At 49.6% G+C, this 16,584-nt stretch overlaps 1 protein-coding gene across 1 annotated transcript in view; it reads right to left on the bottom strand.

Annotated features, from left to right (window-relative positions):
• Window positions 1-2,032: 2,032 nt before the first annotated feature.
• ZZZ3 (zinc finger ZZ-type containing 3) overlaps window positions 2,033-16,584 on the bottom strand; it is a 333,973-nt gene continuing 319,421 nt past the window's right edge. Inside the window, exon 12 of the mRNA XM_085602036.1 lies at window positions 2,033-3,302. Within this exon, the coding sequence (XP_085458162.1) occupies window positions 3,158-3,302 (145 nt within the window). The 3' untranslated portion in view covers window positions 2,033-3,157. The remainder of the gene's footprint in view (window positions 3,303-16,584) is intronic.

Here is a 16,584-nt window from a genome sequence, read left to right as displayed (position 1 = left end):
TCAGAAGAGGGTTTTTTTTAATGTCAATTTAAGTTGAGCTGGAGGTGTATCTGGCTCAGAAACAGTCTTAAGCAGCTGTTCTTTCTTGTGAGAGCTCTTACTGTGCTCTGGAAGATTAGTGAGAGGACTTTTTGGTGCATTTTTTTGACAGGTTCCTTATCGGATTGTGATGGATCCCTGGTCCTTTTTGAAGAGATTTTAGACGTGTCAGACAAAGTTGACTGCTCACTTTCTGAGTCTGATACAGGATCAGACCAAGTTTTTAATTTCTGAAGCCTGATTAAAAGAAGTCCTTCTCGATCCCTCAGAGTTTAATTTGAAAATGTACGACACACTTTGCAGTCTGTAGCCTTATGAGAAGGGTATAAACAATAAATGCAGTCTTTGAGGGTCCTCTATATGAAGCCTTTTCTTCAAACAAGTGGCACATTCTCTAAAGAGAGCCTTCTTAGTTTGATCAGCCACAGTTCAGTCAGATTTAGCAATCCACCAACAAATAAGTAAAGCCACTCTATTAATGACAATATAATGAAATTGAAGTACTTTCCTCACAGGAAAATCTGAAAATGTCCTTTAGAAGAGAAAACTGAGCAGAGCTCAGTGACTCCCTTAGCACAATGTGCGGTAGAAAATCTGAGGTGCTGACCTCTCCGGAGGGTTCTAGAGGGTGACTGATGCGGATTGGTTGATCCAGAACTTTAGATCTTTAATAATGACCATGATAGGTTAATAAACAGAGGTCTATGCCTTTCTAGTCTATACCCATCAGTGTACTATTACTTCTACTAAGTCAACTACTACTATTTTAAATACTGGGGACTCCCATCATGACGACGCTCCCGCACTACACTTCACCCGCCCAAATAAGGCTGGAGTTTGGTTTGCTAAAACAAGAACTTGCCAGACAGGGAGCCTACATCATCTGCTGCCACAAACTCCGCTCGGAAACGGCTAACACCCTAAATTTGCTGCTATGGCAAGACATCCAAAGCAGGGACGAATCTCAAGCAAGATCTTACTTGAAGGTAGCCCTGGGGGTCACCAACCAATCTGCGACTTGGGATATGCAACTTGGGCATAACACGTTTAAAAAACTGGTTTGGAAAAATGTAAAATCTCTTTCCTTTATTAGAGGACAAGGCCGCATTCACAAAAAGAAACCACGCATCGATGACCTTAAACTCATACAAAACCCTGACACCACTATCATACTTCAGTCAGGGCTATCCCAAGGCCATAAAACTGCGGTTTTTGAAACTCAGATTAGGGGTTTTGCCGAGTAGAGAGCATCTTCCACCATGGCTCAGGAGCAAAGGCCAAGAAGCCTGTCCGCTCTGTAATCAAGAAAATGGCGATATTCTCCACTTGACTTGCCTCTGTGAAGAGCTTCGGCTAGCCCGCCAACACCTCCTAAGGACCAGTTCAAGCAGTTAGGGACTAGCACTAGAAGGTAAGCAGTGCTTGCCTGCATGAACCCTGCAAACACGAAACTGAACTGCAGATATGTTAAGTTCCTTGCGATGACCGAGCACAGACTGTTAAACTCACTAAAACCGGCTATCAACTACACAGACAAGTAGGAGGTCATTAGGACGCCAAGGATCATGCTGCCCTGCATCAGGGAAAAAAATGCTGCTGGACAATTACTCTGGGTTTTTTTACTGCACGCTTTTTAAAATGATGAGTATAATGAACAAACTTTTATGTTATTTTAAATTTTTGTAAAATGTTTGCACTGGTTTTAATTAACTATGCATAATAAACTTACTTACCATCATGACGACGGGGAAGGATTAAAGCATGTGAATCTATGAAAGTTCCAATACTGGATTTAACGGTATTATCTGTTAACCTGGATATATATTGTGCATAATAGTGAGTGGCAAGCGGTAAACAAACTGGGCACATCATGGTACATGACATGTTTGGCAAATGGAGGCACTTCATGGATTTCCCAGGCGCATTTGGATAACTGCAACAGAGTAAAGGCTCACCTGATGGCAAGGAGTTTTAGGAAGCACAACAACCAATCTATGTATAAACAGACTGTATCCACATAGTTTATTTGTCACAGTTCTCCTGACGTTTTAACATTATTTAGGAACATACTGTATACACAGATTAGAAGAAACCAAAAACATACAAAATGTTTTAGATGATCCACAACAAAATCCAGCAGTATAAAAGAATGCATGTGAATCTTTGCTCACTGCACAGACTAAATGTAATTACCTGTTTAAATATTAATAAAAATACAATCTTCCGTGGATCTTGTGCAGACTACAAAAGGGGGAAATTATTACCATATGTATGAGTCATATTACGCAGATTTCTTTGAAGAGCTGCTCTGACAACTCCAAATGCAGAGGTAAACGGCTGTGTATTTTATTTTGTGGGCATTAATGTTGAGTATTTGAGACTTTACACAGTTACTACCACTGGCACTTCCACCGTATTTTGTACACATCACATGATCATTTTTTATTTAACATTACAATTAAAAAATATATCTGAGTGACAATTTCTGAACATTCATACACCAAAAGCTGGTAAAGAAGCAATACCAGGGTTGCCACCTGTAGTGCTTCGCTGTTGTTAAGGAACAATTTCTGGTGGTAAAAGGATAAACATAAATGGCATCTAAGCAGCTCAAACTTTACGACAGCCGGCAATGAACCATTCATGGATCAGAACGTTCTTTTATACAGTATATCCTACAAGCAAACAGTGTCATTCTTTTAAAACCTTGTCTAAAGAAGTCAGTTTCTGTGCAAAAAAACTATTTCACAACAAACTGCAAGCTACTAAACTGGTTTATTATAAATATTTTGTTTCTATCATATGACTTAAGTTGAAAGCCTTTGGAATTGACTGTGTGCTCAATGTCGATCTCCCCACTGCTCGTCATTCACCACCTGCCAGCACTGCGGAGGAAGGTCAACCTCCCAGCGAAGCCTTCTGCACACTCGGAATGTTCAGCTGCTTTTCATGGACCTAGAACTAGGGCAGCACAGTGCTGGAGGTTGAGAAGTATACCCAGGAACCGGTCATGCTGCGCGCGACCACTCTGGAAAAGACTCTTCGAACTGCATGGGGGATTAGCAATGGTGCCAAGGTTTAAGAGGATACCATCCCAGCTGTCCACTGGATTCCCACGTCATCTGTTTGCTGGGAAGTAGTTTGGGTCAAGGTAATTGTAACTCGTGCCTTGGGACATGCAATAGTCTCTGTCTAAGAAGGTCTCTGCTCTGTAAACCGGTTCCAAGTGGTGATCTTCCTTGTGAGTTCCTGTTTCGTACAAGCTGAAAAGGAACCAAAGATATGCAGTATTTTTACAAATATAGTAGAATATGTAAGGTAATCAGAACACAAATTATTAGTTTCTTGCGCATGAACATGAATTTTGTTGTATGCCTTTAAAAAATGAGTTCTGAAATGCAAAGTATTCGACTCTTTGCACGCCAAGCATTTAAAAAACTGCAACCAAGGAATTTTTCAAATGGTCTACATTCGTTTCTTAGATCTTCAAGAATTTAGACAAAACGATCTTATTTGTTGCTGGTTTGAAGGTATCACTTTCTACATCATTTTAAGAAAATCGGAAAAACACTTATTTTAACATTAGCAAATAATTTTGGTAGGCAAGATAAGTCCTAGCAATTCTAAATGTCTCACTTAATTTGATCTGCACATTTCTCGTGTCTGACACTTGAGCGACAAATGTCAGCAGCGTGATGTTCAAGCAGATATGAAAGGGACAAATTACCTTCGGCAGAAAAGAGGAATGTGTCAGAAGAACCTGGCCGATGTAATGGGCTCTAAGAAATTTGTCTTGGTGGTTAGGAATCTGAATGGGCAGCTATGCAAGCCTTCAATGTTGAGCCTATAAGAAACGTTAGGACCAAATTAAGGTCCCATTGGGGCATGACGAAAGGGATAGGCAGAAACAAAATGTTGCAAACCCTTAAGAAACGGCGTCACGACGAGTGACTTAAACAAGGACGACTGATCCGTCAATCGCAAAAAAGCAGATATGGCTGACGGTAACCTTTAATGGTCCCAAGTGCAAGGCCTTGCATGATTAACACCACAACAAAAATTAGGTCCTACAACAAGAGGGCTCGGCTTGGTGAAAGGTGCACAAAGTCACACATTTCTCTCAAGGGCATGTGTATACAGTCTTTGTCAATGAATGACTGGCTGCCAAGATGACATAATAGCTCTTGGGAGGCAGATCAAATGCATTTAACTAAATAGGCAAGCATGGAGGTGTAGCCTGTGTAGGTTCAGGCATAGAACCCTGCCCTGCTACTACGACAGAAGGTCCTAGTGAACAGGTAGCCTGATAGGGGGACAGATGCTCATGATCAGCAGTTTGGGATACCAAACTCTCCTTGCCCAGTTGGAAGCAAATAGGATGATTTGGGCCCAGTCAGTCCTGAACTTCTTGAGAACTCTGGGCAGGAGCAGTATCGGTGGGACGGCGTACAAGAGTCCCAGCTTCCACTATAAACACAAAAAATCCCTGAGCAAGAATCACTTTGGAAACTGTAATATACAGAAGTGCTGACATTGCGTGCTCTTAGCTGTGGTGAACAGATTGAGCCACGGTTCTCCACATTCTCAGAAGAGGCCTTACCCCACCTTTGGCTGCAAATGCCATTTGTGATTCGCAAGGCATCAGCAGCTGAGCTCGTCCACCCTGGCTTTTAGAGATCCTGCCAGGTGCCGCATGACAAGGAAGAAGTCATGTTGCTTCTGCCAGGCCCAGAGGCGCAGGGCTTTCTGCCACAAAGTTCTCGATCCCACTCGCCTTGTTTGTTGTAAATACCACATGGCAGTGGTGTTGTCTGGGTGGTGAAAGAAGGGGTCTGCCACTGGGCCAATCGTGGTTTGTTAGCCACCACTGCAAATCATTTGTAGTCTCCATCAAAATCTTTGCCAGGTCAGAGAGATTCCCATAATGCTGCATTAACTGAGACTAGAGGTCCAACTGTAGAGCCAACACATGTCATCGGGCATACTTCACCAGCAGGATTTCAGAGGCCATCATATACAGCAGGCTTTGAGTCAGTCTCACTTAAGTCCAGGACAGAGTTTGAAACATTAGGATCATAGCACGAATGCCCTAGACTCTGCTCTGGAGGGAAGACGCAGAACTGCAATGCATTCAGAATAGCTCAAATGAAAAGGATCATCTGGGATGGAGTCAGGTGTGACTTTGGCATTTTGTTAGTGAACCCCAACGAATGTAGAAGACTCACCATTGTCTGGAGGTAGGTGAAGACTGCTTGGGGCGAGCCAGACTTCAGCAGCCAGTGTCGATGTAGGGGGAAGACTGGAACCTCTGACCTGCAAAGATGAGCTGCCACCACCACCACCATCACTTTCAGGAACACCTGGAGGGCACTGGTGAGGCCAAAAGGGATCTCATGGCCCACTGTGAACCGCATGTAGAACCTGTGGTCTTGCAGGATGGGAATGTGAAAATAAGCGTTCTGCAAGTCTAATGCTACCATTCACTCTCCAGGGACCTGGGCAGACGAGACCGGAGCCAAGGTGAACGTCTTGAATTTATCTTTCCGTAGAAAGAGTCGAGGGGGGCAGATCTAATAAAGGAGGAAGTACTCCATCCTTTTTTGGCAGCAGAAAGCAGCAGGAATAGCAACCACATCCTACTTCTGGAACTGGCACCCTCTCAATGGCTTCTTTGGCCAACAGTGCATGCGCTTCCTGACAGAGCAAGTAGAGCTGGTCTTTACTCATCCGTTCTAGAGATGGTGACAAAGGGAGAGGGGTTCCACGAAAGTAATAACTCCTCTGCAGAATTTGGATCACCCAGGTGTTGGGAGGTTATTTGCTCTAATCAGGCAGGTGGTGCTGGATTCTACCCTCCACAGGATAACTGTTGGGCACAAGGCTTGCTAAAGCGGTTTGGAAACTACGGTAGCTGGATGGGCAGGGGACTGGATGACACGCTGGGCAGGACTCTTGAGTCTTTTCAGGGATCCACTACTCTGTTCACAAAAGGGCTGTGTAGCCTGCTGGGCTGGGGGTAAAGGTTGATATTGCGGATGCCCATAGGTACCCCAACCATGGCCACGGAAGATGGGATTGGGCTGCTGCTGTGATCAAGAAGCCAGAGGGAGGCACAAGGACTTGGTAGTGGCTCTGCTTTCCCGAAAACACCCAAGTGCCAAATCAGCTTTGTCATCCAACACGCGGGAGCCATTGAATAGCATGTCAATCAGGGGTTCTTGCACATCCCCGGAAAGCCCAGTGGACTACAACCTGGTGTGGAAATGGAGCACCTCTGTAGAGGCCATGGGGGTCTGCAGTATCAGTCTTTTCCCCAGAGGCCATGATCCTGCCAACAGAGTGGCCGGTCCACTCCTAATGACTAACTTTGCTGCGCCCCGGCCGTCCAACAAGGCTTGGTTCAGGATGGCATAGCCCTCTTCAGGGAGCATGGGAAGTAGCTGTGTAATTATGCCCCTTAATGCCTGGGAGTAACCGCACAAAAGCAATACATTCCCTGATCTTAAGAAAAAGGAGGCTTGTGCAGTAAAATCTTTGCCAAGGTTAATACAGTTTAATCAAGCAGGGAAGCTTGGATTGATCCCAGGATGTTCTAGGCTACTGATGTGCAGTTTAGCCACTGTATGACTGTCTTTTCTCCTTTTATATATCAAAGGTATAGCATTATAGGTAATGCTTAGCGCATTAGCGTGCAGCGCTTGACCAGTGTATAGCTATTGTTGTTTTAAACTCCCGTTTTTTTGTATTTTCGATTCTCTTATTTTATTTTATTCCCTGCTCTTAACATTCACCTGTGCCTACTAGCTTAACGCATTAGCGTGTAGCCCAGCGTATTAGCGTGCAGCGCTTGACCATTGTACAGCCACTGCTGTTTTTAAACTCCCGTGTTGTATATTTTGTTAGTTTTCGTTTAAGTATTCCCGGTTTTTAATAACTGTTCTTGCTTACCTGCACTGCTGTCATCTTAACTTGCACTCTAATCGGACTTTTCACCGCTTTTTTGCGGGCCCCTCGCCCTTGTCACGGTGGCGGCCATCTTGTGTGAGGACCGATCCATTCCGCGCTCTAGTCTCCATCTAGGAGGCTCGACCTCCATAAATGGCAGTCATGCAGACGCGCAGCGTCATCGCGCAGCGGGGTCGCCGGTCTTCCGCCGGAGTTACGCCAGAGTTCAGCCCGTCTGCGCCCGTCCGCGCTGAGGACGGGCAGCAGGTCGGGCTGGACCCGGTTTTCGTACCTTCGTTTCCTGGTAAGACATTAATACGTTATTCTTCATCTGCGCTTCGGGCCCTCAGACCTCCCATATGCCCTTCTCTACATTGTTTTACTCCGCTGGGGATATTACATTCTCGTCGTTGTAAGGTCTGTTCTTCCTCTTTTCATCCCCTTGTCACCTGCTCTACCAGCTTCTGTTCTTTTTTCTCGAAGTCCACAGTCTCTCATAATAATGGATTTCTATTGAATGCGCGCTCGCTAATTAAACATAATCTCGCCTTCCATGATTTTGTGGACGAAAGGCAACCAGACTGGGTTTTTATTACAGAGACCTGGGCCACTGACTCCTCGGGTCACGACCTTCTACTAGCCATTCCTGAAGGCTACTCCTTACATAGACATGATAGACTTAAACGTAGAGGAGGAGGCATTGCCATTCTTATTAAATCTTCCCTGCTTTGCACGATCAATCCACTTTCCTTGCCCCAGGATTGCTTTGAAGCTCTATATTTCTGTATTACGTGTGCTCCTTCAGTCTCCTTTACGGGTATACTGATTTATAGGCCGCCTGGTTACAGAGCTAATTTTGCCTTGGACATACTTAGAATCCTTGAACCCTACTTCGGAAAGCCCTCCTTCACCATTTTAGGTGACCTTAATTTCCATCTCGATGAGGTTCATTCTAAGGATACTATATCTCTGGTTGAATCACTTGGAGCTTGTGATTTCACTCAGCTTGTTACCAATGCTACTCACATAGCAGGTCACATCCTTGATGGGGTTTTCTCTAATGATCTAAGACTCTCCAGCGGTACACCTTTACCATTGGTGTGGACAGATCATTTTGCGGTTCCTCTGCAGTTAGCCTTTTCTACTTCCCATTCGACTAAGAAAGGGACTACCCCTTTTGTTTCTAGAAGAAATTTCAGAAACCTTACGAATGAGGCTTTTGCCCCTTTTGTTCCCACACCAGAGGCTCTCTCATTAAAAGACGCGGATGAGGCAGCACAAGATCTGCATGATTCCATCACTAATGCAGTAGAAAAACTTGCACCTTCATCCTTGCGATATGTAGCCCGGCGGAAACCATCAGCGCCATGGTTTTCGGACCATCTTAGAGTACTAAGACAGGGCTGTAGAAGTAGTGAGAGGAGATGGAGGAAATCCTGGGATCCCATGGATAGGGAGGTCCATAAGTCTGCTCTACGGGAGTATAAGCAGAAAGTGATAATGGAGAAGCAGGAATACTTCTCCAATCTTACCAGCTCACTTACCTCCTCCAGGGAGCTCTTTAAAATTGCTGACTCGCTGTGCTCCCTCCAACTTCCAGATCCCGTAGTCAGCTCTCAACGTCTTTGTGACGACATTGCAGACTTTTTTCACACAAAAATCTTTGATATTCACACCTCCTTGGAAGTACAACGCCTCTCCTTGGCCGAAAATCTTCCTCCAGGCATAAGCTCTTCTGAGACACTGGATATAGTCCCTTCTAGCCTCCTTTCTGTTTTTCCGTCTATGTCTCTTGAAGGTTTGAAACTTCTTCTAGACAAGACGAAATCCTCCTCTCCACTAGATCCATTGCCTCTCAAAAGGCTAAAAGAGTGTAGGAACAGCCTCCTTCCTCCCTTACTTGAGGTGATGAACAAGGCAATTGCTCAAGGTATTTTTCCATCAATATGGAAGAAGGCCATTGTGAAGCCGCTCCTTAAGAAGCCTTCTCTCGATCCTAGCCTCTTGAAAAATTTTAGACCTATTTCTCTGCTCCCTGCACCCGCTAAAATCTTAGAAGCACACCTAAATCGCCATTTATCCTCGTTTCTTGAAGCTTCGGAGTATCTTGACATCACCCAGCATGGATTTCGAAAGCATCACAGCACAGAATCTGCCCTCACCTCTGTAGTCGACAACATCCGACGCAAGGTTGATGCTGGACAAACAACTGTCCTTGTGCTACTGGACCTCACAGCCGCATTCAACACTCTGTCTCCTGCCATTTTAACATCTCGGCTTAGGGAGGCAGGTGTCATTGGCTCGGCCCTGAGTCTCCTCAACTCCTTTCTCCTTGATAGGGAACAGAGAGTGATGCTCGGCAACCACCTCTCCCCAGCAAAGTCTTTGCAATGTGAGGTGCCACAGGGGTCGGCATTAAGTCCGACCCTGTTTAACATCTACGTGGCCCCCCTTGCTAGGCTAGTAAGATCGCAGGGGATGGAGGTGGTATCATACGCCGATGACACCCAGATCATGGTTTCACTAACTCAGTCCTCTGTTATAACATCTGCCTTTAGCTTCAGGTCCTGTATGCAACACGTTGCGGATTGGATGGTTACCAACTCCCTGAAGCTAAATGGCAACAAGACTGAGGTCCTGATCTTTGGGAAGGACCAAGATATTTGGTCGAGTGAGTGGTGGCCCTCCTCTCTTGGCACCTGCCCCACTCCCTCTCAATCTGCCAGAAATCTGGGTGTAGTGTTTGATACTTCACTCTCGATGTCCTTACAGGTGAATCGGACGGTTTTGACCTGCTGGGGCGTGATCAGGACGCTCAACAGAATTCGCAGCCATTTGTCTCTTCAAGCACGCAAGCAGATTGCAGTCGCCCTTGTTGGGTCCAGGCTGGACTATTGTAACTCTCTCTACATGGAATCCAACAAGGGCCTTATACATCGACTGCAAATCGTGCAGAATGCTGCTGCACGTTTTGTCCTGGATCTGCCCAGGGCCTCTTCTGCTACTGCTGCGAGGAGAGACCTTCATTGGCTGCCTGTTCAGCACAGAATCCATTTTAAAATTCTGTGTCTGACCTATAGAGCACTCGAGGATGGATCTAAAGGCGCTATCAGCTCTCGGATTACTCGTTACCACCCCACAAGGTGTTTGCGCTCTTCGGGACTATTCCAACTTGTTGTCCCTCGTTTTAAGCTTACGAGATGGGGAGCCAGGGCTTTTTCAGTCGCTGCTCCACAACTCTGGAACATCTTGCCGACGGAGTTGAAGACCTTACCCTCTTTAGCGCTGTTTAAAAAGGCCCTAAAAACTTGGTGCTTCTCTAGAGCTTACACAGGCTGAGCTGCAGGGGCTTTGTCATGAGCTGGTTTTGGAATTAGGCGCCTTGACGCCCATTGGGCTATGTTTGCGCACGATAAGATCCCTTTTATTATTATTATTATTAATATGGTGTTCATCGACCGCAAGGCGAAGCTGGCAGAAGAGAAAATTTATTTCGAAAATGTATCTAGTGACAAGCTGGTCATTCCACAAGAGGAGATGGACTAGTACGGTTCTCTTTTTCTAATGCGTAGCTGCTGCACACGTTTGTGTTTCCATCCAGCGGTCATCTGCGCTGCATAACGCGATACACGCCTAACCCACATGCACTGTTGTGCTCATTCAGGATTAATTATCCATCTACCACACGGATTGTCGTGTGTTTGACGCAAACGGATGCTGATTATTGTACATTGCACATACCAATACTGTCGCACAAGTTACTACTTGTGTAACGATATATCTGCAAGAGACATTCGTTAGTGATAGATTCCTTCCCTTAGATTATACCCAGGCGTCGGACTGGATCCGGAAATTTTTGCTAGCAGTACCCCTGCGCGTCAGTAGGTGGCGTTGTGCGGCTCCGCATCCGTCGCTGGCGTCGTAAGCGCTGAGGTGACGTCACAGAGACTTAGGCGCCACCCATGCGCGCTGACGTCAGTTCTGTACACGACTTTCCGCACCAGGAACGTAGAGCCATGCAAGAAACTGACCACTGGTGCCAGGAACTAGGGCCCCGAAAGGGATGACCTTAACCCTAGAAATCAGTTCGAAGAACGGGGAAGATGGGTGGGGCGGTAAGGAATCTTTCACTAACTAATGTGTCTTACAGATATATCATTACACAAGTAGTAACTTGGTGATAGATTCCTTACCTTAGAATAGAAAACCCAGCAATACCAACCCCGGTGGTCGTTCTGCGAAGAGATTACACCAGAAAGTCATGGAGAACAGAACGGCCAAAGAAGTCGTCTCTCTGGACTTGACTGTCAAGGCAGTAATGCTTGTTAACGTGTGCAGCGAAGTCCATGTAGCTGCCTGACAAATGTCCTGCAAGGGGACACCGCGTCCCAAGGCAGTAGTGGCTACCGTCGCCCTGGTAGAATGGGCACGCAGCCCCACAGGAGGCTCCTTCTTAGCCAACGAGTAACAGGCCTGGATGCAGAGAACGACCCACCGAGAGATGGTCCGCTGTGCACAGCCCGACCTCTTTTGGCGCCCACGTAGCCAACAAAGAGCAGGTCATCCACCCGAAACTGTCGTGTGCGCTGCAGGTAGAACGAGAGCGCACGTTTTGGGTCTAGACGGTGGAGCCTCTCTTCCTCCTTCGAAGGATGCGGAGGCGGAAAGAAGGTGGGCAAACTGATGATCTGCCCGAGGTGGAAGGGCGTCCCAACCTTTGGCAAAAAAGAAGGACGTGTCCTTAAAACCACCTTGTCCGGATGAACAGAAAGGAAAGGAGGTTTGGACGAAAAAGCCTGGAGCTAACTCACTCTTCTGGCAGAGGTGATAGCTACCAGGAAAGCAGTCTTGAGAGTGAGAAGACACAAAGGACAGGTATGAAGGGGCTTGAAGGGAGCGCACATCAGATATGTCAAGACAAGGTTCAAGTCCCATTGAGGCATTATGAACGGCACAGGAGGAAACGTGTGCGTAATGCCTTTTAGGAAACGGTTAACAACTGGGGACTTAAAAAGAGAAGGCTGATCTGGAAGCTGTAAAAAGGCAGAGATGGCCGAAAGATAACCTTTGATAGTGCCCAGAGCAGAGCCCTGCTGGGCTAAAGAAAGAAGGAACAGAAGGACTTCGGAAAGAGGGGCAGAAAGGGGATCCACAGCCTTAGCTGTGCACCATGCCACAAACTTGTTCCACCTGCAGGCGTATACCGTTTTAGTGGAGGGACGCCTGGCTGCTAGACTGACATCACAGACTTCGGGAGGAAGATCAAAAGCTGTCAACTATCGCCGCTCAATCTCCATGCATGGAGGTGGAAGCTGGACAGGTTCGGGTGGAGTACCGTCCCCTGCTGCTGCGACAGGAGATCCTCCCGAAGAGGCAGTAGGATCGGGGGATCGATCGCCATGCTGAGTAGCTCGGAATACCAGTACCTTTGTGCCCAATCCGGAGCCACAAGGATGACTTGGGCCCGGTCGCGCCAAATCTTCGTCAGCACTCTGGGCAGAAGTGGTATAGGCAGAAAGGCGTACAATAGATCGCAACTCCACTCACGACGAAAAGTGTCGCCTAGTGAGTGCCGCCTTGGAAATTCCAATGTGCAGAACTGAAGACATTGCGCGTTTTCTTCGGTGGGGAATAGATCTAACCAAGGCTCTCCCCAATGCTGAAAGAGACCTTGCACCACGTCCGAGCTCAACGCCATTCGTGATCCATCAAGCACCGGCGGCTGAGTTTGTCCGCCCTGGTGTTCAAACAGCCTGCCAGGTGTTGAGCTATCAAGGTGATGCCTTGATGTTCCAGCCATGACCAGAGGCGCAGAGCCTCCTGACATAGGGTCCAGGACCCCACGCGCCCTATTTGTTGCAATACCAAGTGGCGGTGGTGCTGTCCGTGAACACCTGCACCACACTTCCCCGGACAGAGGGAAGGAATGCCTTTAGTGCAAGTCGGATCGCCCGAAGCTCCAACAGACTGATATGGAGCCGGGACTCCGCCGGAGACCAGAGGCCTCCTATCTCTGCTTCTCCCAAGTGGCCTCCCCATCCCAGGAGGGACGCATCCGTCACCACTGTGTGCTCCGGTGGGGGAAGGGAGAGGGATCTGCCATTGACCCAATCACGATTTGTGAGCCACCACTGCAATTGCTGTGCAGTGCCCTCCGAGATCTGGACATGATCGGACAGGTTGCCCTGATGCTGCGCCCACTGGAACTTCAGGTCCTACTGCAGAGCCCGCATATGCCATCTGGCATGTGTTACCAGCCGGATGCCGGAGGCCATCAGGCCCAGAAGCCAGAGGGTTATCCTGACTGAAACCCGAGACAGAGGCTGAAAGATCGGAATCATAGCCTGAAAATCCCAGACTCGCTGCTCTGGAGGATAAACCCGAAACAGCGTTGAATCCAGAACCGCTCCAATGAAGGGGAGCTTCTGAGAGGGACTCAGGTGCCACTTCGGCACGTTGATGGAGAACCCCAGCAACTGCAGGAGGTCGTCCGTAGTCTGAAGGTGGTTGATTACTGCTTGGGGCGAGCCCGCCTTTAACAACCAGTCGTCGAGGTAAGGGAAGACTGACACCCCCGACCTGCGCAGGTGAGCTGCAACCACCGCCACCACCTTCGTGAACACCAGAGGGGCGCTGGTAAGGCCGAAAGGGGAGCACAGCAAACTGAAAATGCTCCTGGCCTACCGTGAACCACAGGTAACGCCAGTGGGCCGGCATGACGGGGATGTGAAAATACGCGTCCTGCAAGTCCAATGCTACCATCCAGTCTCAAGGGTCGAGAGATGCCAGGACCTGAGCCAGAGTCAGCATTTTGAACTTCTTCTTCCGGAGGAAGCGATTGACGTTCCGGAGGTCCAAGATGGGGCGCAGGCCCCCTTTGTCCTTCTTGGGGACTAGAAAGTAGTGGGAACAACCACCACTCCCTACTTCCGGCCCAGGAACGTACTCAATGGCCTCCTTGGCCAACAGGGCTGTGACTTCCTGCTGGAGAAGTACCAAGTGATCCCCCGACATGCGGTGGCACCGAAGTGGCATGGCTGGAGGGGAGGACTGAAAGGGAAGGGAGTAACCCCTGCTGACGATCTGCAACACCCACTTGTCCGATGTAATATCGCGCCAGTGGGGTAGGTGGTGGCGGATCCTGCCACCCACCGGCGTGGGGTTCTCCACAAATCACGGATTAGGAAGGTTTGGAGGTAGAAGCAGCGGGGGCGGACTGAAACCCATGCTGATTCCCAGACACGCCCCTGCGGAAGCCGCGTCCGCGCTGAGGCTGGTTCTGCACAGGCTTGCTGAAGGAATCCCCCTGGGCGCCTCTGCCGTGGCCACGAAAGGAACAAAAACCAGGAGTGGCCAGGCTCTTTGCGTAAATACCCAAGGACTTGGGTGTGGCTCGCGAGTCTTTAAAACGTTCCAGTGCACTGTCGGCCTTGTCGCCAAACAGGCGAGGGCCATCAAAGGGCATGTCCATAAGCGAACTTTGGACATTGGGCAAGAACCCAGTAGATCGCAACCAGGCGTGGCAACGAAGCGCCACAGTCGTAGAAATAGCCCTACCCAGTGAGTCCGCGGTGTCCAAACCACACTGAATGGCGAACTTAGCCGCATCCTTACTCTCAGCAACAGCTTGGGACAGCACAGCGTGGGTCTCCTCAGGACACTGAGGCAACACCTGTGCAACTGTATCCCACACCGCGTGAAAATATCGGCCCAATAAACAGGCGGTGTTCACTGACCGCAGCCCCAAGCTGGCCAAAGAGAACAACCGCTTACCGAACTGCTCCAGGTTTAGAGTCCTTATCCAGGGGAGCCGTGGGAAAGGCACTCTGACATCGAGGCTTGGATGACCAGGCTCTCAGGCGTAGGATGAGTGGTCAGAAAAGCGGGATCACCAGGCGCCGGGCAGTGACATTCTTATCCACAGGGGCCCCCGTGGCTGGCGTGCCTAACAAGACGTCAGTGAGGGCGTCAAATGGCAGCAGGGGCTCCGACGAAGTGGACGCCGTCTGGAGCACTTCAGTGAGGAGATTAGCTTTGAGGGTCACCGTAGGGAGATCAAGGTTTAGGACCTCAGCTGCCCGAAGGAGCACCATTGTGTAGGAAGCGCCCTCCTCCATGGTAGGCGGGGAGGGGGGGGGGGGAAGGGAGCCAAACCCCGGGTCAGAGGAGACGTTGAGGTCGCCGGCATCCTCCAAGTCGTCCACCCAGTCCTGCTCGGAGTCACACTGACGGGCAAGAGGGTCCTCGGACCCCCCCCCAGTCATCCTCCACCTCGGTCGCATGGGGAACAGACCGTGGCAGCAGAGCTGGAGCCGGTCAAGGAACATACGGCGCCGGCCGGGGCAGAGCTGGCGCCTGTCCCAATGCGGATCCCAGGTAGGAACAAAATGGTCCTGGAACTGGGGCAAGGGCGGGACGAACGGCACCCACTGCGGCGCCGGAGGCAGAGCGGAGGGTGGCACTGGGGCCGGAGCCGACAGCGCTGGACCTGGTGGCGCCGGAGCCAACGGCGCAGGACCCCCCCCAGTCATCCTCCACCTCGGTTGCATGGGGAACAGACCGCAGCAGCAGAGCTGGAGCCGGACAAGGAACATACGGCGCAAGCCGGGGCAGGGCCGGCGCCCGTCCCAATGCGGATCCCAGGTAGGAACAAAATGGTCCTGGAACCGGGGCAAGAGCGGGACGAACGGCACCCACTGCGGCTCCGGACGCGGGACTCCCAAGCTCCAAAGGAGTCGCAGGGCCAGAACCCCTGTCCCCCGCATCCGAGGCCCGACAGGGGGGTGGGGAGGGGGTGGGACGTCTGAGAGCGAACTCGCTTCATCGACTTCTTTTTGTGTCGTCTCTTACCCGAATCCAAGGGTGAAGACTTGGAGCCAGAGGAGCGACGACTGCGGCCCGCGAGCGTTCTCGGGAAAGCTCCTCCAAGGCCTTCGGGCCATGGCCCAACAGTCCCAGCAGGACCGGGAGTCGTGGTCGGTCTCCAGGCAGTAGAGGCAAACATTGTGGGGGTTTGCCACCGACATATTGTGACAGCAGGCCCCACATCCCTACGTGGACCAAGGAGAAAGGAGACAAAAGTCTCAAAAAGGGTAGTCAAAAAGTGACTAAGGTACGTGCTCTAACCGGATCTGCGCTTGCTGGCGCGGAAAAAGAAAGGACTAACGTCAGCGCACATGGGTGGCGCCTAAGTAGTCTCCGTGACGTCATCTCGGCGCTTAAGACGCCAGCGACGGAGCCGCATGACGCCACCTACTGACGCGCAGGGGTACTGCTAGCAAAACTTTCGGGATCCAGTCTGACGCCTGGGGATATTCTAAGGTAAGGAATCGATCACCAACGTGCATCTCTCAGATCTTCCCATCACTGGGTTCCCGGTTGGGTCCCATGTGAGTATCCTTCCTATACTTTCCCTACCTTGTGGTGTACCACTGTCACTTGGACAGTGTTAGAAGGGCCAGCCTCAGGGAAAGACAGAATATGTACCTGACCACCCTGCGCCCCACCTTTTCCGGGAGAAGTAGCCGAGCACTGGCCGGAGACCCCCTCAGGGCAGGGTCTCGTACCTAGGATCGTACACGCTGATTTAGCACCAGGCAA

Source organism: Triturus cristatus, chromosome 4_2, assembly GCF_964204655.1.
Source record: "Triturus cristatus chromosome 4_2, aTriCri1.1, whole genome shotgun sequence".
Taxonomy (NCBI): Eukaryota; Metazoa; Chordata; class Amphibia; order Caudata; family Salamandridae; genus Triturus; species Triturus cristatus.
The sequence above is the reverse complement of the archived record's forward strand: the minus strand, read 5'-3'. Positions and strand labels throughout refer to the sequence as shown.